Source organism: Myotis nattereri (assembly GCF_964212035.1).
Source record: "Myotis nattereri genome assembly, chromosome: 17".
Classification (NCBI taxonomy): domain Eukaryota; kingdom Metazoa; phylum Chordata; class Mammalia; order Chiroptera; family Vespertilionidae; genus Myotis; species Myotis nattereri.
The window spans coordinates 4,951,452-4,972,158 of record NC_138092.1 but is presented as its reverse complement, the minus strand read 5'-3'; the positions used below and the strand labels follow the sequence as shown (position 1 = coordinate 4,972,158).

General features: G+C 47.7%; 1 protein-coding gene across 3 annotated transcripts in view; it reads right to left on the bottom strand.

Moving 5' to 3' along the window:
* ASAP1 (ArfGAP with SH3 domain, ankyrin repeat and PH domain 1) overlaps window positions 1–20,707 on the bottom strand; it is a gene marked incomplete at its 5' end in the record, with an annotated part of 188,482 nt that overhangs the window by 56,515 nt on the left and 111,260 nt on the right. For all 3 annotated transcript variants that reach the window (XM_081111283.1, XM_081111281.1, XM_081111282.1), the window contains 2 exons: window positions 6,084–6,229; window positions 18,785–18,857. In XM_081111283.1, the coding sequence (XP_080967409.1) occupies window positions 6,084–6,229; window positions 18,785–18,857 (219 nt within the window). The remainder of the gene's footprint in view (window positions 1–6,083; window positions 6,230–18,784; window positions 18,858–20,707) is intronic.

Here is a 20,707-nt window from a genome sequence, read left to right as displayed (position 1 = left end):
TATTTTCTAAGTTTTCAAGAATGAACTGGTATTATTTTTGTATTCAGAAAGTTATTAAAAAGTATTACACAGAAGCACAAGAGGGCGATATGATCAACCAGCAGCCTGTTTCTCACCCAACTTGTGATTTGATTTAATACAGGATGCGAACCAGATGGAGTGAATAAAGGTAAAAGCAATTAATTAGGTAATGGATTCGGAGGAACAAAGGTACAGCTTCCCTACAGCCCAAGGGAATTCTGAATCTCTGTCCAGAATGACAGTCCTCATGAGTGGTTCTCAACATGTGGCCCTCAGGCCGCCAACAGCATCAGCACCCCCATCAGCACCCCCTGGAAATCTGTTAGAACACAAATCTCAAACCTAGTTTGACGCTCGGAGGGCGTGGTGCAACCACCCCTGTGTAAACGAGCTTTCTAGGCGAGATGATGCGGGTCTTCTGGGCACCACTGCCTAAGGGAGCCCCATGTTCCCATAGAGAAGACCGCCTGCCTGTGGTCTGAGACATAACCACCAGGAGGAGAGAGCAGAGGTGAGTGGCTGCTCTGGAGCCCTGGGAAAGGCCTAAGGAAAGGCGGAAACCCAATTACTCTATTGTGCCAAAAGGCTTCCAGAACGGACAAGACTGAATTTAAGGGAAAAGCACGGTTCTCCTGGAAGTTTTACAGAGAAAAATGGGTAGGTGTAGGGGAATCGGGAAATACGAGACTTCCTTAATGTAGAATGATGCATTATGTTCTGACGAATTCAATTTAAGTCAACGATGGGTTGCGTTTAGCGTCATCTCCCTACATCAAGAATCAAAAGGAAAGCACTCTTTTCCTTTGCATTATGTGCAGCATCTGATTTCATTTCAGGATAACTGTAAGAACAGGCGGAGTAGCGAAGATTTTAAGGCCAAAATAAATGGGAAAGCAAGAGGGAAAAAAGCCTATCTAGCTTCATTATGGTTTGAAAAAGACATCCCGACCCTAAAGATTTCTTTATTGTGTTTGAAATAATTAATCACTTAGTTTGCAGCGATCAATTTTCAGACATTTAATTTCATTTCCATGCGTGTCGTGTATAATTTGTTATGTGTAAACTAGAACAAAACCACGCTTCAAATCACATTTTCCTTGCCTTCGCTGAACATCTCTATCACACATTACGTTTTACAACAATAAGCTTTTACTTAGCAAGCACCTCCAAGACACAAGTTAAAAACGTAGTAAGTTAAATCAACAAGCACACAGGCTTGCCACGTACTGGGAGAAAGCAACACCTCACAGCAGACGTTGTGTCTTCAGTTAACGGGTAAGAAAGCAGGCTTCTGTGCTGCCTTTGTCTGCACGGCCCTCCCGTGCTGGGCCAGGTCTTCCCATTTGAAGTCTCACTTCACTTGATCCTCATTGAATATTTTAGAATTCAAAGAATTTATCTAAATGGTGGCTGTGGAAGCCACCATCACTTGTTGTATCTCAAGGCCACCCATGCAGAAAAAGAACCTCCTTCGACCATATGCCTGTGATGCCAGGAAACCAAGTAAGTTTCCTCCACTTGTGGGCAGCGAAAAGCAGGAAGCGTACGGAATCTGGCCCTATACCCATGCCCATCTTCCCTATGACATTAACTGGCGCGTCCGTGTAAACTATTACCGTATTCTGTAGCGGCAATCTCTTCGACCGAATGTGACAGTCAGCTCAGCAGAGAGCCTGGCACAGAGCTAACCCATAGTTAAATGCTGGCTGAGCCAGGGCCAGAATCTGCAAAGTCTCTTCTAATGTTTAAAGTACCGAAGTATAGTATCTAACGATCAATGCAGAATGCTGTTCAGTGTTCCTATTTAAGGAAAAGAGCCTCTAAAAGCCCAAGAGAATAGTTTCATTAGCATTTACTCATTATCTGTGGCTCAGCCCAGGGGTCTCTCGCCCCTGAGGCCTCTCATAATATCCCTGTTTTCTGGATAAATGTGCGAGTGAGCGAGTGAGTCTGCCTCTGTGACCTAGCTGGAGAAACGGTGGACAGAGACCTGACCTCCGTTTTATCTGACTTCAAAGTCGTGGGGTTTCTGCTACTCTCTGAGCTTCCAATTGCTTAACACGGTTGGGCAATCAGTCAAGAGAAGGGCCCATTCTTTCTAGTGGAAGATGTAGGGACCCACTCGTTGGAGACGGAATGAGTAGGCCGTTCCTTCATGTTTAAACCTAAAGGGACTAAATGGAATAATAAAAAAAATAAAGAGGCACCTGGAAAGAAGCAACCAGCCTCAATATCAGACATTCCATATTGAAATGCAAAGAAGAAATAAATTCTGAAAGCGTAGGTGAGAAATGGAATAAGATGGAAACAAACAAAAAAGTGAAACGGATCACCTGACCCAGCACACCACCTACACCAGCCTTTCTCAAAGGAATTCACAACGCTTCTCAGACAACCAGGGTCGGGTAAGCCAGGAAAGGTCTCTGAACCCGAAAAGTCCCTTTATCGTAGGTGGTGCTCTTCAGTCTTTATCCCACTTTATGCAAATACTCACGCATTTCACTGCAGAGGTAAAACTGCGCTGAATTATGAGGGCCTAGGCCAGCCGTGGGCAAACTACGGCCCGTGGGCCAGATCCAGCCAGTTTGAAATGAATAAAACTAAAAAGAAAAAAAAGACCGTACCCTTTTATGTAATGATGTTTACTTTGAATTTATATTAGTTCACACAAACACTCCATCCATGCTTTTGTTCCGGCCCTCCGGTCCAGTTTAAGAACCCATTGTGGCCCTCGAGTCAAAAAGTTTGCCCACCCCTGGCCTAGGCCCTAGGAAGTCACCAGTGTGAGTGAGTGTGTGTGTGTGTGTGTGTGTGTGTGTGTGTGACGTAACATGCAATCCGTCACCTTCTGAGATCTGTAGAATTCTGAATTTTGAAACATCCTACCCCAAGGGTTTTGGATAAGAGACTGTGGACTGGACGCTATGTACACCCAGTGTCTCTGTGTATAAATGTGTAAAATTGCTTCAGAGGACATTAGTTAGAAGTTAGAACGACACAATGATCTTTACTTTCTTATTTAATTTACTCCATATTTCTGAAACTTTTATATGGAACATGTTCGTTTATAACAGAAGGGAAAGGAAAACCTCCCTCTTCACCGCCTCCACCCGCAGGGCTGGACGGCTTTCCAGAGACTGTCCCACAACCCGCAACAAGCAACACGAGCGGGCAGTGCCACACCAGGACACGAGGGGTGTCTGGGGTCACTGCCCCTCCCAATGATGCATCGCCATTCTGCAAAAAGAGGGGGTTTCTTAAGCCCAGGGCACCCAGTGGCTGCCAATTCACCGCTGAGTATACCCAAGCTCTCTGCAGTTTTCAGTGTTTCAAAGAACTTGAGAAATAATCTGCCAGTGATCTACATCCAGCCTGTGCATTTCCAGCTCTTCCCTTTGAGGGGGAAGAAAAGAAGAAGAAAAAAAAGATAAAAGCATCCTCAACCCAAACCACAATGCCCTGCAGCCAGAGACTGCAAACAGGAAATGCCAGGCTGATGGAGAAATCTTCGCTGGGCTTCACCGGCTCTGAAGCAATGCCGCCCTCGACCTGCTGGGGGCGCTCGGGCTCTGAGGCAAGCTCTGCTCTGCAGAGGCTCAGGGACCACAGAGCCAGAAGCAGAGGGTCCTTCTGGGCCCCGCCTACTGATCTCAAACAGGGTTCACATATATTTTCTAAAACTACTGCTCCACGGGGGTCTTGGGGCCAGTCGTTTCCCTCTGCCCATGGAGAATCTATTTCCACCCACGGGTACTCCTTCCCCGCCCCGCTCTGCGGTTTGGTGATTGAACGGAGGCAATGGGCTGACTCCCGGCCTTGCCAGCATCCCAGGCCATGCCGGCCCGACACTGGGAACAGAGCAGCCCAGGCAATGGCCTCACTGCTTTCCTTGAAAAGGTTAAAGGAAGGATGGGAAATAATTTCCGTATTGTGTTAATCACATGAATAACAAAACATACTTGGAAACAGCTAAAACTCAACAGCATCCTTTCTTTTTGTTCTTTAGTTTTCCTTTTTTTTTTTTTTTAAAGACAAGGACGCTGCATTGTAAAGAAAGCCTCCTTCATCAATACATTAACTACACAAGGGCATTCAAAGCAGAAAACCAGAAGATAGAAGGCATGGAAACAAGGAAGAGCCTCTGCTTCAGTAGAACAAACAATGCTGTGTCCGCAGACGGCTGACTAGGAAGGCATCCTTAACTGAGGCAGGGTGGGTTCAGCGAGGCTGGTGAGCCAACGAAAGGAGTACTTATAATAATGTCTTAAGATGCTAAGTCACCTAGCATATACCCCCAACCAAAAGCCATGCACTTAAAACCTTGACACCAAAACCTTGTAAACATCATCGATGAACCAGATCATGTCCACGATCCTGTGGCTTCTCCCCACTGAGAGGCGGCATTCCCCAGCCACACTCCACAGGCCACTTCTGGGAGGAAACAGCTCACCACTTCACCTTTGCGAGATGCTGACCACAGAAAGGGCTCTGACTAGAGGGAGAAATCCCAGCGAAAGGAAGAGAGACTACAGACTGCTGGTGAAGGAAGAGCAGAGAAGTGAGGTTGGGATTTTGGCTCGTGTGGATGGCAGAGTCACACAGCGCGAAGGGACCTGCCGTGTGGGGAAGAGTGGGAATGGATTGGTCCGGGAAACGTGGAAGCGATGGCCAAACAGACGGGGTCTCCTGGAAATGACAGGCTGGCGAGATATCCCTGGGAAAAGAGCGACCTTGGGGAAAACAGCTTCCTGCCCAGCCAGCCCTCACCAGTTACCACCAAAGGGATGTCAGTCTGCTGTCACTGCCTTTCTTCCCACCGCGCCTCCCTTAGAGCTCTGCCACCAGCGAAGAGGCAGGTGAAATGAGAGGGCCCTTCTGAACAGAGACTGAGATAATGTAAGATTTACAGGAATATCATGAATTTATCAAAAAACCCCAAAGGATAGAAATACGTATGTATGTGCTAAGATCAAAATGATCCTTTGAGAGTTTTTAAAAATAAGACATATTCTATCTTCAACTTTTCTTTTCTTTAAGATTCATTGACACTTTAAGACTAAGTCAATGGCCTAAATCATCAATTAAAGTTAAACTGCAGGAAGACAGACACATACACATGTATATTTATCCAGCACAATAGGGGAGAAATATTCTGATGTGTCAACTATTCGGGTTAACGTTCTACAGAAAAGGTTTCATTTTCCCAAGATTCTCTCGTGAGGCCACAGTGCCTATCGGGGTCAAGGCATCGAGTGTGAGATCTGGATCCTTACAGGAGGCCAAGGAGCACTTAGCGAGAGACAGGGGAGGGAAAGGACAGACACAGCTCCAGCTCCAGCTCCTCCTCCTCCTCCTCCTCTTCCTCCTTCTCCTCCAGAAAAGGCTGGGGAAAGCATGGGAGAGCTTTTTCTGGGGCACCTTCCAACTTCCCTGTGCTCCTGCCTCTGGGGACTCCGGAGAAATGAGACCCGATTGAATGAGCTCACAGAGCAGACCTTTCTCAGTGTGGCACAGTGTGAGGCTGGTGGGCACAACCTGGGGGTGCCCAGACAGTACCGCCTGGTGACCAGGTCCCCACCCCCAACTCTGTGTCTCCTCCCAGGGTCAGCAGCTGCAGTGCCCAGGCCTTAGGGATGCTTCGGAAACCCCAGATTCCCTGAACCTCAAAATCTTTTTCTCGGTAGCGGGTTATAAGGATGAGGGGCACTGGGAGAGGTTAATTAATTTGTAAATCCGGGATCGAAATGCATGGTCATCTGCACACACGTGAGATGGAACGTGTGTGTCCGACACAGACAGTGTCATCACTCTTTCAACCAACGAAAAGGCAAAGGCTGCTAAAAGTCATCCGAGACAGAGACAAAACAGTGGGAGAAGGTGGAAGGAATTCAGGTCAACCTGCTTCTCTCCCACTCTACAAACCTACCCGCTATCAGCTGGGCGGGAGGTACCAATTCCAGGAGTCTCACCATGGCATTTCTTTACTTGTGACTCCATACTTAGGACTCAAAAGCTGTTTGGCTGTAATTAGTAAAAAAAAAATCACTTATGAAATGGCTTACCAGATTTTTCAGCAGGGTGGACAGTTCCTTTGTAAGAGTAGAAAATTTGACGAAAGCAGTGCCAAGATCTGGGTTGTCTCGACTTAAAAAATTACTCCCGAACTTATCCAGAACTTGGGCATAGTTTTCTTCATTTTGTACATGGTCTGAAAAAGAAGACGACAGAGGAGCCTGAGCTGTTGTTTGCCACAGAACCGAGCTGTTGTGAACACTGATTGATCACTGGGAACTCCCAGCAGCAGGGAGAAACGCCGTCTATTATTCACCGCACACGTCCAGGAGGTGGTCAGCGGGCACTGAGTGTTCTCACAATGGAAGGCGGTCTCCCTTTCGCCATCACAGCGTTTAGTTCACTTCTATCCCCATCAATCCATGGACTCCCCACAGGTTGAGGGGTCAAGTAATCATCATACTTTCAAGCAATTAAGAAACCACGATGATCAGGAAATGAGAAAATTCTGCTTAGAAAAATCAACCCTGGAATGCCAAAGCCAAGCCCTCATGTTCTAACATGAATCTCCTGCAACTAATGTTACTCTCCTTTCATGTTTTCCGAGTGCTGGCCCTGAGGTGCAGCCCTGGTAAGTGACGTGCTAGGGGCCTGCACACCCGGCGCCCGCGGGAAGGCGTCCTGCAGCGTGGGAGGGGCTGGCACGTGCCCGTGGGAGCGCTCCGGACGGCACGCTCACTCTCCACGTCTCTCCTCCTGCCGCGAGGACAGGGGGCATGGATTTGTACAGAGGCCCACGGGAGATGCGTAATGTCTACTGAATGAATAAGTGAACAAATATGTACCTAACTACTAAGACGCTGTCTCTAAAGGCTTATAAATTCAACACCTTTCTCGTTATAAAGCCTTTCTGAGTGGGCCGCGAGCCTTCCTTGCCCGCGATCCCGAGCCTCCTCCGTGGTGTTTCCCGCCGTGTCGTATCATGTTTGTGTGAGGGGAGCTCTTTCCAGCCCCGGACCGCGAGAGGCAGGATGGCCTCCGGCTCACCTCTGCGTCCCCACCCAAGAGCCAGCGCCGCGGGTTTTCCGTGGGAGGCCCAGGAAGCGCTGGCTGGCTTGGATGTGCTGATCTCCTTTTCAGGAATTTAAGACACATTCCCTTCTTAAGCCTCCTAGGTTGTTCGATAATCCAGATGAAATTTTAAAGTATTTCACTCTCATCCAGCCGGTGTGGCCCAGTGCCTGAGCATCCACCCATGAACCAAGAGGTCCCCAGTTCGATACCCAGTTCGATACCCGGTCAGGACACCTGCCCGGGTTGCTGGCTCAATCCCCAGTAGGGGATGCAGGAGGCAGCTGATCAATGTCTCTCTCTTATCGATGTTTCTATGTCTTTACCCTCTCCCTCCTTCCTCTCTAAAATCAATAAAAAATTTTCTAAAAATATTTCACTCTCGAAGACCCCCCGTCAATCACAGCGTGAGGGCAACGGGCACTGGAGAAGTGGGACGCGGTCTGCGCTGGGGAGGCAGGCTCAGCACAGCAGGACAAGTGTCAGGCCGTCCAGGGAATGGAACGCGGCCGCAGCCTCCCGATGAGCAGCACATTAGACACTCACGGCGCCTACAGTGGAGGTCAGCATTTCGGGCTAAGACAGTACAGAGAAGACGCAGCCCTGCTTGCTGCCGGCATTCACACTGAGAAAGGCTCAGAAACACACCAAGGAAAGGCCACATGGGCGGGGCAGACGGGCGCCCGGGTTGGATCTCTCTCTGGAGCTGCCGCTACCCTGACACCTTCTGCTGGAGGCCAAAGCGTTTCCGCTCGCTGAGACTCCCACTGACACCCGACAGGGAAGACTCGGCCACCTGCCTGCCAGCTGCTTCCACCAGAAGGGTCTCCGTGGTAAATAAAGTATCAGGTTTTTGGTGTGTTTGCTTGAAACGATAAAATATTTCAAAGGAAAACCGAAGACCCACGTGCCTACCAAACAGTTAAGAGCCCTTTCTGACCCAATGCCTTTCACAGCGTCACAGAGAGCCTTCCCAGAACTCTGCACGGGGAGAATCACGCTTCCGGGGCAGACGGAACATAAATGTGGTCTGAGAGCAGCAGAAGGGGAGACTAGGTATGTAAGCACAGGCGAGGGCAGGGAGCCTGTACGTTCTGCTAATTCCACAACTGAATAACCATACAGTCAATATCTACATCTGTATCTATGGACATGCGTGTGTGTACACATTAATCACATATGTATGCACACATATCTATATAAAACGTCCTAGTGCAAACATATTTTAAAATACAAGAGCTAATTCGGTGAACTAGATCTTGAAATAATCCTAGTAATCCTACTGAGGGTAGAAATGTTGGGAATTAAGTGTAAGTTGCTTAGAACAGGGCCTGGCACGTATATCAGACATCATTACCTCTACACCTATGCTGACAGAGAGATGTATCTAACATCAACCAGCATAGCCACTTATGCCTCACATTTTAAGGATTTTTCTTATAGGCTGCATCATAAATCTAAGAACGACAATTCACTGGGAAGCTGATACAGACACACACAGCCCTCTGTACAAAGTTAAGGTTTACCAAGCAGGTCTCCAACAGGCTCAGTGAGGGCAAGGATCCAGCATGCTGGTGGAGAAAACAGGGAGCCCAGGGCGGAAGGTGGGGAGGATTACAGAGCACAGTAAGCAATTTGAATGGAATGTAAATTCAGGGGTTTAGCAAAGAAGAGGAAAATACAGGGCTTTGGTGGGGCTGCAGGGTGGGAAGTGCTGTCACAGACATGGGTGTGACTGGATGGGAGGCAGGAAGTGGCCCGAGCAGTTCAGGGCATTCCAGAGAGCAGGACAGAGCTGTTTTAAGATGCCCACTACCTCCAACTGCCAGGGGCCTTGTGGGAGGTTGGTCAAGTGGGGGCTGGGGAGAAAGGAGGTGGGGATGGAGAAATCTGAGCCACCAATTATGGAGATCCGTGCTTTTCAAGTATTTGTCCGCAAGTTCTGGCATTCCTGGGATTGTTGCAGAAGGTAAGATAATTCTAAGAGCTAGGGGACTCTTTTCAGATCTGAAAAAAGGACAAAATAATATTGTCTTACCAACCAAACCAGAAAGGGCCACTCCGTCAGGATTTCAACTGCTCCGGGGAGATGAGCCCCCTGCACTAGTCACGTGACATGTTCCGTCAGGTGGAAGGGCTTACACACACACACACACACACACACACACACAAACACACACACGTCCCAGCATTAACCCTGCAGCAGTAACTACACGGGGACTTCCTTTTCCAGTAATAGGGCGACAGCAGCTAGTCTGTGATTCTGTGACTGTAATTATGATGCGTTGGTCAGCAGTGCCCGTGCAGTGGCACCCGTCACTGTGAATAGCCCCAAACACCTTTCAGGCAGTTTTATAGACAAAAAAGAGAAACTCAATGGTGAGGGCAGATTAGACTTTAGCTTTATTTGATTCCAAGCCCCATCTTTTCACCACTGCTTCTTTCAAGGTCAAATGCAAGTGTAACCTCCTGGGCACACCTGCTTTCATTCTCTCCTGGGCCTTTTGCAGTGCGCAGTCTGCTGCGTCAGCGGATCTGTTGTATACCCAGGTGCCAGCGTTGGGCTGGGCACACAGTTAGTGCTCAGTAAAATGCTCACCGCACGTAGTGAAGTCTCTGTGAACAAGTCTTTTTCTTTCCTTCAAAACATACTCAGCGCTGGCCCTGTGCCAGGCACATAAAATACAATGAGCTATAACTGCAATAGGAAAGCCATGTAATACGAGCCATGAATTATAGCGCCAGGCTAGAGAGGGAAGTGGTACGTTCTTTTATACTATTCTACACATACTGTGTAGTACTAATCCCACTTTTAACATTCTAATTAAATTTGTTAATAAAATTACAAAAATAATTCTGACATTATCCTAAGACGTAGAAAGACAAGAATTATTTCCCTTCCTCTTCTCTAATCTCATCTCCTTGAAATAAGCAAAGCTGATCATCTTGAGTGAAATCTCAGAACTTTCTGAATGCTTAAAAAATATACACACAGACACAGACACAAATATAAGGGTTTTCTCCCCTTTTCTCACTTAAAAAACAAACAAACTGATGGGATATTATTACAAGACTCTATAGCTTGCTTTTTTCCTAGTGAACAAAGATGAAGAAACTCAGTACAATGAAATGCAATGAATTATTTTCACCACGATTATATTCCATAACAAACTCTACCACAATTTATATAACCATGCACCTCCTGAGAGAGGACTTAGTTTTTGCAAACGAAAAACAAGGCTGCAATAAATGTCCTTATACACAAGCTCCTATATGCGGCCACTTTATCTCTGAAAAGATATATTCACAAAAGCACGAATTGGTGAGGGGTAGGGTGTGCACTTCAAATTTTTATTAATATTGCTATGTTTCTTTCCAAAGAGGCTGGCTGTGGCCATCACATCCCCAAAGGAAACACATATAGGAAAGGTTCTCTTTCTCTATAATCTCACCAGCACAAAGATGTCATTTTTTAATGTCATCGGATGTAAAAACTTGACTATCGTTGGCCTGGGCAATCTTTACTGAAAAGACTTGAGTTTCCTGTCTTATAGTCCTAAACCTTCTAATGTTTAGTATTTAAAAAACACACATGCACGTCTTCAATCCAATGTAACGTATTTCTTTATATAGCACGAGGAAGGGTTCTGACATTATTTAAAGAATGTTCCTGCCCTGGTCAGTGTGCTCAGTGGTTAGAGTGTCGGCCTGTGCACATACCTGGGTTGCAGGTCAAAACTCTAGCTCAGCCTCTGTAAGAATCTGCCCCAACTCCTAGGGTGTATGTTATCTGAAGCTCAGCATTGCAGACTTCAATTTCTGCAGAAACTGACAAAATCCACTAACAGAGCCCCGAGAACCGATGCCAGCGGAGCTCCCAGGGCTGCGCCTGCATTTACAGGCACTTGCAGAAGCTCTGCTACGGCCAGGCCATCCCCTCTTCCGGCTCCATCACTCAGGCTTCCTAACTGCCAGGTGAAATCCACATCACACTTCGGTTTGCTGGTGGCCCCCAACAAAAGCTAGAAAGGAAACCACCAGTTCGTAGCCGATGCCGGCCTCCCACCGTATGACCACCCATCACTCAGTGGAGCCACACTTGCTTTTCAATGGTGCAGTTTAAAAACACCTCCCCACATTTTATTTTTAATCACAAGCTTTCACCAAGCACCTATGCTGGGAGACAAAGGTTATTTAACTCGTTAGGTTTGTGGCCTAGGGTACCTGCCTTAGTCCTGTCAGCTTCAGCTCCTTGGTCTATAAACCACGTGTAAAGTAAGTGAAGAACCCATTAAAGACGGGTTCCTGGCCTAGAGCAGGGGCTGGCCTGGGCAGACACCTCTGCATGTCTCTCCAGACAGTTTTAGCTCAGGCACACCTGTCAGCAAATCATCTTAAAGCACACCTTTCCAATCAAAGCTGACTTACTAACCACTTATTATGTATTTTTTTTTTAAATATATTTTATTGATTTTTTACAGAGAGGAAGGGAGAAAGATAGAGAGTTAGAAACATCGATGAGAGAGAAACATCGATCAGCTGCCTCCTGCACATCTCCCACTGGGGATGTGCCCGCAACCCAGGTACATGCCCTCGACCGGAATCGAACCTGGGACCCCTCAGTCCGCAGGCCGACGCTCTATCCACTGAGCCAAACCGGTTTCGGCACTTATTATGCATTAATACTGTACAGATTACACACATAGATCATGTACTAACATACTAGTTGTATCAATTAATGGTTCCAAAATCCCCTAAAATTGACTGAAAACTTCTGTGCCATGCCACCTAAGCATGCCGTCTGTAATTCAGAACTCATACAATGGAAAACAATGGAAAGAAACATGGCTAATTAGTGTTTTCTTCTTTTAGCTCATCTGAAATGTTTATTAACACAGCAAGTGTGTTAATAAACATTTTACCTTCACAATGAGAACAATAAAAAAGCAAACAAACAGAAAATGCCGTTTTCCCAGGGTGTCCCAGAGTGGAAGCCCCTGCAGCTCCCCAGCAAGAACAAGAGCAGGTGTGCGCAGTGACCAGGAGCACGGAGATCTGAGAACGCCCTCCTGCTGTCCGTGAATGCAGGCGACAGACTGGCCAAGCCAAGTCATCCCCGTCAGCCCCGAATCTTTCTGTCTCACAGCATCGATTATCCACGAGAAGCGCCTCAGCATCAATAACCACGGGCTTGATTTCCAGACCCAAACAGGGCGTCAGAAAATCGGTAAGTAGTTACCATTCTGGCTGAAGACTCAGCTGGCGAGTCCCTCCAGTCCTAGAAGCAGACTTTAACTTTAACATGTGTGGCCACATCCCAAGCACAAATCAATTCAACACAGAATGGTCACAGAGCGCGGCTGCCTTCAGATGGCGTCTGTGTGGAGCCTGTGATGGGCCTGCTTCCTACGTGATGCTCCACGTGGTGAGGAGAGCATGTGCGAAAGAGGTCAGGTTGCAGCAAACCCGGGGAGAACACCACTCAGAGATAAAGCCCGAGGCCAGCGCCCCTCCGCTCTCAGCTATACTTTAGGCGCAGCATTTTTATACAGGAAGAAACAAGCCTAGTTTGGTGAGACATAAACCATCAAAAGTGAGGTCCAAATGCAATTTGCAATAAGAGGCAGCAAGCTGTAGGCAGGCCTTAGAATCTTGACGGTAATTGTTACGGAGAGTCTGTTCAACGAGAGTGGTCCTTAAAGAAACTATAGCAAAAAGGATTGTTGGGAACGACTGAAAACCACAATGGTGTCTTTAACTGATGAGCTTTAACTCAGTACAACTGAAAGAACAAGAGAGCAAAAGCAATGTAAGAGCAGTGGGGCCCCCATTCCAGTCAATGGGCATGTGAGTGGGGGGTGGGGGGTGGCCGTTAGGGGTGCGGGGGCGGAACTGGTGGCAAACTGTTCTTTCCTCACGTGCTCACGGTGGTGTGTGTGTGTGTGTGTGGGGGGGGGGGGCGGGGAGCATCTTCCTGGACTAAGGATTACTGACTTAAAGGTGTGTGTGTGTGTGAAATACCAGGGCTCCTAAAGGAGTGTCGGCATTTCATAAGTACCAAACGAGTGATATTTGAAGTGTACTCAATCGGCAAGCCAAGGACTTTCAAGGGTTGTTTTGACTCCATGGGCCACTTTCTATACATGCAGACTTTAAAAACTTCACTTCAAAGTGTGGCTGGAAGGTAAATACATTTATTTACTTTACGATGAACTGTAAATTGAAGAGTGCAGAAATCACTGCTGTTCTTTTGATTCTGTTACCCACTCAGCTCCCAGCACTTCATATAGAGTTTGACCAAATGTATAAAATGCCAATGGCCTATATTCAGGTGTCTGAGACCCCCACCCCGAGCCGAGGACATGCCTTGCTTAAGGCACTTTCAGACACCGTCCTATACTATCACCTCCCTGTGAGCCAAGAGTGTCCTGTCAACCCCCACGGCTACATGCTCAGTGAGGGCTTCAGCAGCGAGGCACTCACATGAAACTTTTATAATTAAAGGTCTGTAGTTGATAATCTGACAAGAGTAACTCGTATCAGACTAATGCTCCTGTCAATAACAATTAAAAATGATGGACAAAATACTTAAAACCACCACTTGGAGCCACGCTCAAGGGGAAGCAAATTAGGCTCCATCTTTTGAAAGAAAAAGAGTCAATGACTGCAACTTATTTTAAAATCTCTATTGTGTTCAAGAAACTCGTAGCTTTTAAAAGCGTGTGCTATCAGGGAAGTGAGTGGGGGAGTGAGGAGGGGGGCGAGGGACACACACCAAGGCACAGTTTCTAGATCAGCGGTCGCCAGCTGGTGGTCCGTGAGGCCCGAAAGGTTGGCAACCACTGTTGTAAATGACAAGCTACTTCTCAGATGAATGACGTTAAGACTTCAAAACTTAGAAAAACGGAACGGCTTGGAGCATTTTCCCTTGATCCACAGAGTCCACAGAACTCGTGTTTTGTTTTTAAAATATCCTCATACACAGCAGGGACAGCAAGAGGAAGAGACCAACTCCCAGAGCCATTTTCCAACTAAAGCACTTCCAGGGAGATACTGGTTTTCCTGCTGTTATAATACCGATAAGGCCTATGTGTAACAATAAAAACATATTTTAAGAGTAAGTCCCTCCACCCTTCTCCACCATCTTTTGAATCATCCAAGGGGGTGGGGGAGACAAGAGGTTGTAATCTCAGAGCAGAAACACAGACATGCTTCCTACATCTTTCAAGAGCATCAGATGGTTTTGTGTCACTTAAGCACTGTGAGAAAACAGAACATTATGAAAACACACTGGGAAACAGATACCAGGGTGCAGCCTCTTGTGGCTTCTTTGGACGAGGCCAAAGCCCTTGGCCGGGAACCGCGCGGATTCCACGGAGCCTGTCTCATGGAAAGATCTGCCGGGCCGCTGTTTTACTCATCCAGCTATTTGGTAAGAATTAAATGTCCTAGTGCTGCCCACACAAGCTGACCAAACCCCGGGTGTGTTACAGTCGTTGGTGATAGCAGAAACCGCCAGGTTCCAGCAGTCCGTGAGATCTGAGTCTGTCCTCACATTTTCACGCCTCCCAAAGTCGTCCCATGGATTACACTGCTGGGAGGTTACACTGGATCAATGGGTGCAGGGATAATCACGATCCGTGAATACTTAAGCCATTCACGGAGAGCTCCTCAGGGAGCCATCCAGCCAACAAGTAGCAATTCGTTCCCCACGTGGTGAGCCCCGCCCGGGGTCAGGTAGAAGGTGGGCACCGAGCACCTGCAAACAGCAAAGGTGGAGCCAGCGAGGCCCTGGCTGCATCACCTGCTTGGTGTGGCACCTGCATACGTTAGTCTGGCTCTTTAAGCTTCAACCTCGACATCGATAAAATGGGGGCAATGGAGTCCTACCTCACAGGCTTGTCTGGCTTAGCTCAGCAGAGCATCAACCCCCAGCGAACGCCATGTCCTCCGAGAGGTCCTCCTGAGGACCCTCTTCGAGCTCCATCAGATCTCTCTGCCACTCCCCTCTGTGCCCTGGGAGCTTTCCTTCACGCACTTCCCAGGCCCTCACTATGACACCTTCTGTGGAGGACCTGACTCACACCTCTCCCTCCCTCGAGGCTGTACAATCATGGAGACGGCGATCCGGTCTGATTGTCCACCACACCCACACCCAGAACAGTAGCCGTGCTCAATAAACATCTGCTGAACAAACTAATAAGCTACACTGACAAACACACAAAGTACAAAGATGAAGGACATGGGACAGTCCTCATCAGGGAGCTGACAGACCAGCTGCACATTCCAGTCACCAGGGAGGAGTTTCATTTTCATCCCCATACCAGGGCCCCCCCCCTGCGGAACAGCTCTAGGCGCGTGGGCCTGAGGGACCCCGGCTTCTGTGTGTTCAGAGCTCTCCAGGCGATGCTAAAGAACAGCCAGAGCTGAGACTCCCTGGTCTCATGCAGGAGAGACTGGGCCACAGTTACAGTACAATGGGATGCATGTTCTGCAGCAGCAAGACCTGCGTGTGTGGGGGTGGAGATGCCTGTGTCTGCACGCCCCAGTGCCGCAGGGCTGGGCACAGGTGACTGCTGAGCACAGAAGGTGGCCACTGAGATCGAGGACCTGCATTTTAAATTATGATTGTAATGGATTTAATTTTAAAAAGCCATATGTCGCTAGAAGCTAATTTACTAACTAGTACAGACCTAGGGTGAAGGACACAGAAGTAATCCAGGTGAGGGTGAAGGGGGTGGTGGTCAAAGCTCACTTCGCTGTGGCCCCAACCACAAGGAGAAAGGCAACCGGACTGCACACGCCCTGCACTCTCCACCCGCACAGCCAGGGACGAGCTCCGCTCCTGCAGCCAGGGCAGCGGTGGCCAAGGAAACGCTTTAAAGCAAAAGCACAGCCCTGAGCAAAAGAGCCTGCGTGAGCCGCTGACTGATGTGGCCACGGGAGGAAGTGTGTCTTCAGCAAGGACACTTGGGAAAAAGGAGTCGCATGGAGCTCCAAGCAGTCAACATGGCAGCACTGCCCAGCTGCACATCAGGGCTCCCTTCCTCCCGGCTCACAAGCTGAGCGCCCGGAGCACAAACGGGAACATTACGGAGAAGTGACACTTATTCCTGAGGCAGATAATGGCTCATTAAGCTCTTTAGAACATCAGAGTGGCCCACGCCATTTGTGGAATGTCTGAATTAATCAGAGGGGACCATGCTACTGCTTCCGCTGCCAGTCCCCCATCACCAGGTGCTAATAAGCACCTACTACGCAGCAGGCAGTTCGTCAGAGGCCTTAAACACCACCTCATTTTGCCCGGATAATATTCTGCAAGTCAGTTATTATTTTCTCACTTTGTGGTGAGGCAGTTTAAGATTTAGAGAAGGATAATAGAGACCATTATAAACTTTTGAACAGTAATAGATACAGAGGCAGAGCTGCCTCAAACAGATTGTCAAACTGCAGCGGGAAGGCCGGGGAGGGTTGAGGGACAGGAGGTAGGGGGGTAAGAGATCAACCAAAGGACTTGTACGCATGCATATAAGCATAACCAATGGACATAAGACACTGGGGGATAGGGGAGGCTAGGGGACTGTCTAGGGAGGGGGGGAAAAATGGACACATATGTAATACCCTTTGTATTACTTTAAGCAATAAAAAAAAAAAGAAAAAAAAAGATTTAGAGAAGTTAATAATTTACTTGACTTTAACAAGTGGTGACAAAGCAAGGATTCAAACTCAGGTCTACACTGCCTTAGTTTCTTTTCTTTTTTTTATAAAGGCTGTACAGCATTCTGTTTATAATATACTTGTGTATTTAGCAACCCCCTCCCCCCCATTTATTTTGTTTTTCCAAATGCTCCGATGAACCAACTTGTACATAAATTTTAAATATACTCTTAGTAGTGCATAACAGACATACATACATATGAAAAGGTATATAAATCCTAAGTGCAGCATTTGATAAATGATCAAAAAGTAGACATAACCATGTAATCACCCCCAAATCAAGAAACAGAACCATGCCAGCACCTCAGAGGCCCCTGTGCCGCCTCGCAGTGACCCATCCGCCTCCTCCCGGACAGCGGGTGCCTCTGAGGCCCGCCACCCCGTGGGAGTCACACAGTGCAGCAAAGACAGGAGTTATAAACTGGGTGTGTAATTCGGGCCAAGCCTTAAAACAACACTTGGTCACTACGTAAGGAGACAACTGTCATTTACTACCTTAATTAGAAGTTAGTGTTTTATTGGACGTAAGAAATTAGACAGAGGTACCAAGGAACCAGGTGTGAAAAGTGTGAACAGGAAGATTATAGAGCGTCACAGGCCCCAGGGCTCTCAGGGCCAGAGACAGGCTTCCCGTTCAGGAGGCGGGGTTCCCAGCCCGAAGGAGAGCAGGGCCGGAAAGCAGCCAGGGCCGAGGTCCGCCTCGTTCCATGTTCCTTCCAGCACTAATCTCATGATGATCATGAATATGGTGTAAATAAAATATAAAATGTATATGAAATATAAGTGTATGGCACGTACTGCACTCCCATGAGGTGGCTGGCTCTTTGCAGATATGAGCTCATTAAGTCCCTTCAACAACCTTGTAATAATGCCGCGATCCCCGTGTTACGGGGAGAAAATGGGTGTTCAAAAAGTGCAGTGACTGCATGGGGCAGGGCAAGGATGCCAAGCTCCCTGTGCCCCCCTTCAAGCCGGTGCCCTTCCCATCAGACCCTGCTGCCCTCCCTTCAGGTTCTGTTATGTTACAGAGAAGAAATTTCATAGGAAACCTGCCCTCTGGGTCCGCAAGCTGGCACTGCAATAATGACAGGAGATGTGAGGGAAGAGACCTGGAAACTCATTTTCTGTTCCTAGCCTCTCCTTCCCTGGGGCTCTGGGACCTACCATTCACTTCCCTGGTTCCCCGCAGCTTATCTTAATTTGGTTTCCTTCTTAGCCACTGACAACACGCTTTTATCTTCAAGGTGACAGAGTCACTGGCCCAGAGTGAAAACATTTGGCTACACAGGTTACCTGGCATGCCCTCGGCCACAAGGCAGGAGTAGCCGGAGGTGCGTCCAGGGCTCCATCTAACGTCCTCCCACACCCCCTGCCCCTCTCTGACTTTCACTGATTTTCTCCCATCCAAGTACTAATCAGGCCCGACCCTGCTTAGCTTCCAAGATCAGACGAGATCGGATGCATCCAGGGTAGCATGGCCGTAGACTTTCACTGATTTTCAAATGTGGAAGGTACCCTCCAGAGAGGAAGATCCTCGTGTGTGTAACTGAGGCCACTGGTTTATAGATTGACACAGAGATTTTAAATATCTCCTATGTCACTTGTGACAAAATTACCTATGATTTCACTAAGTATTTAACAAATGTTTTATTACAGTTGACAGTCACCATCACATTACTTTCAGGCATACAGGAGGGTGGTTAGACGTTTATATAACTTTCGAAGTGATCCACCATCCACTAAGTTTTTAAATGTATAATATCACCCACTGCAACTCATGTTTTACTTTTTACTTTGGAAACAGTAGCAGGGTTGGACTGAGAAAAAAGAGAAACTGTACTTCTTTAACCTACTGCTTTTTCCATTTGGAGCAAGTCTTCCATAACCTCAGCATCTTACCAACAACAGAGAAAACTGCAGACACTGCCTATAATTCATGCTATCTGCTCTGACGAGTACTTACCTTGACCAGAATTATAGATTGCTTTCACAGACTTCTTCACCTTCTGCAAAGCTGTTCTATCTTGGTCTAGCGCCTGAAAGAGAAAACACAGGGGAAAAAGATGTTGAAAAACGTGGTGAGTTCAAAAATAAAACCTCATTCGTAACTACATTTGTTTTGCCGAGTACCATAGCAACAGCAAGCTGACGTAGTTATTAACAATGAAGCATTTTAAATGCACGGTCCTTCCACAAAGCTCAGTGTCGAGGGCGGTGGATAATGCGGCGGCTGGTCGGTTATCACTCTAAGCCCAGCTCAGGAGAGAAAACACACGGCACCTAAGAAACCGTAACACCCGCCCGCCTCCTCCCGAGAATTTCCAGCATTTCCAGCCCGGATGGGAGAAAAGCAAGCTTAACAAATGAATGACTTAGACCCAACAAAACACATCTTATCACCTGATGGTCACTTCAGCCAGAAAGAAAATACTCAGAGTTTGTTAACAGGAGTGCCCTGAGAGCTTTTCATCGCACTTTAAACTTGAGGATCTCTTAGTGCTAAAACAAGTTTAAGGCATAATAACCGTTTGTTTTAAAATTCTGTTTACTAAAAAAGCACAGCACGGGGAATGCCTTTGAGTGGTTTCTCACAGGATGAATCCAGACATCAGTCCACCCGCGCTGTGAGAAGAGGAGGCAGAGGCTGAGGAAGTCTAACTGGCCCAGTGTGGCGGAGCTGGGATGACCCTGAACCTGATCTAGCCACGACCTGGTCCTGCGTGCCCACGGCACCTGCAACGCACAGGCACTAAGGGAGTCTCGTCTGAAGGGGGGACTACCACCAGCTTAAAGAGACGAGTCCAGGTTAGAAAATGACAAGACATGTAGGTTGCAGGAGTGTGTGAGGGAAAGAGAGAAATGCAACTACGCGCAGGTTTAAGCGATGGCAAGGTCATTTACAAAGCAATCCTCGCCCGCCCGGTGTGGCTCATTGGTTGAGCATCGACCTATGAACCAGGAGGTCACAGTTCAATTCATGGTCAGAGCATATGCTTGGGTTGTGGGCTCGATCCCCAGTGTGGGGCGTGCAGGAGGCAGCCGATCAATGATGTTTCTATCTCTGTCTTCCTCTCCCTTCCTCTCTGAAATAAATAAAATCAATTAAAAAAAATAATCCTAGTGATCACCATTTATTTTTTATAGATGCGTTACTGCCATTTTTTTTTTTTTTAAATGAAAGCCCAGGCCTTAGAGAAGTGAAACAGCCTGCCACGGGTCACACACCAAGTCAGAGAACCAGTCCCCGCCCCGCCACTTCAACCAGGGCACCCCTGCGGTCCAGAAGCCTCGCCCATGTTTCCCCTGGCGCTTACCCCCTCAGCTCCTTTTGAGAGAGGAAACAAGGTCTGCTCAGGAAGAGAATAACCATCCGTTCAGCTCCTGGGTCTAAGGGGAGCTCATGAGTGGGCATCGATGCCCATGCACACTTAGCCAAGGGCTGTGGAAGATTTCAGCCGTGACCTTCTAGGAGACCAGCTATCCGCTACCCTTCTATTTCCCCTGGGAAAAGCCCCAGAATTTATGCCGAATTTTTACCAACTCATCTATAAACTCATAGGGTATCAAGTTCGCACTTTCTTTCTTTCTTTTTTTTTTTTTAACAGAGAGTGGAAGAGAGAGAGGGAAAGACAGAGAGAAACATCGATGTCAGAGAAATACATGAATTGGTTGGTTCCTGCATGCACCCCGACCAGGGCCTGGACTGGGGAGAAGCCTGCAACCAAGGTACCTTCCCTTGACCGGAATCGAACCAGGGACCCTTTGGTCATCAGGCCAACGCTCTATCCACTGAGCCAAACAGGCTAGGGCCGCACTGACTTTTAAAAGTTATTAAAAGCATCCGAGTTTGACAGCTCCATCACAGTTAAGTGCGGGTGACAAGTCC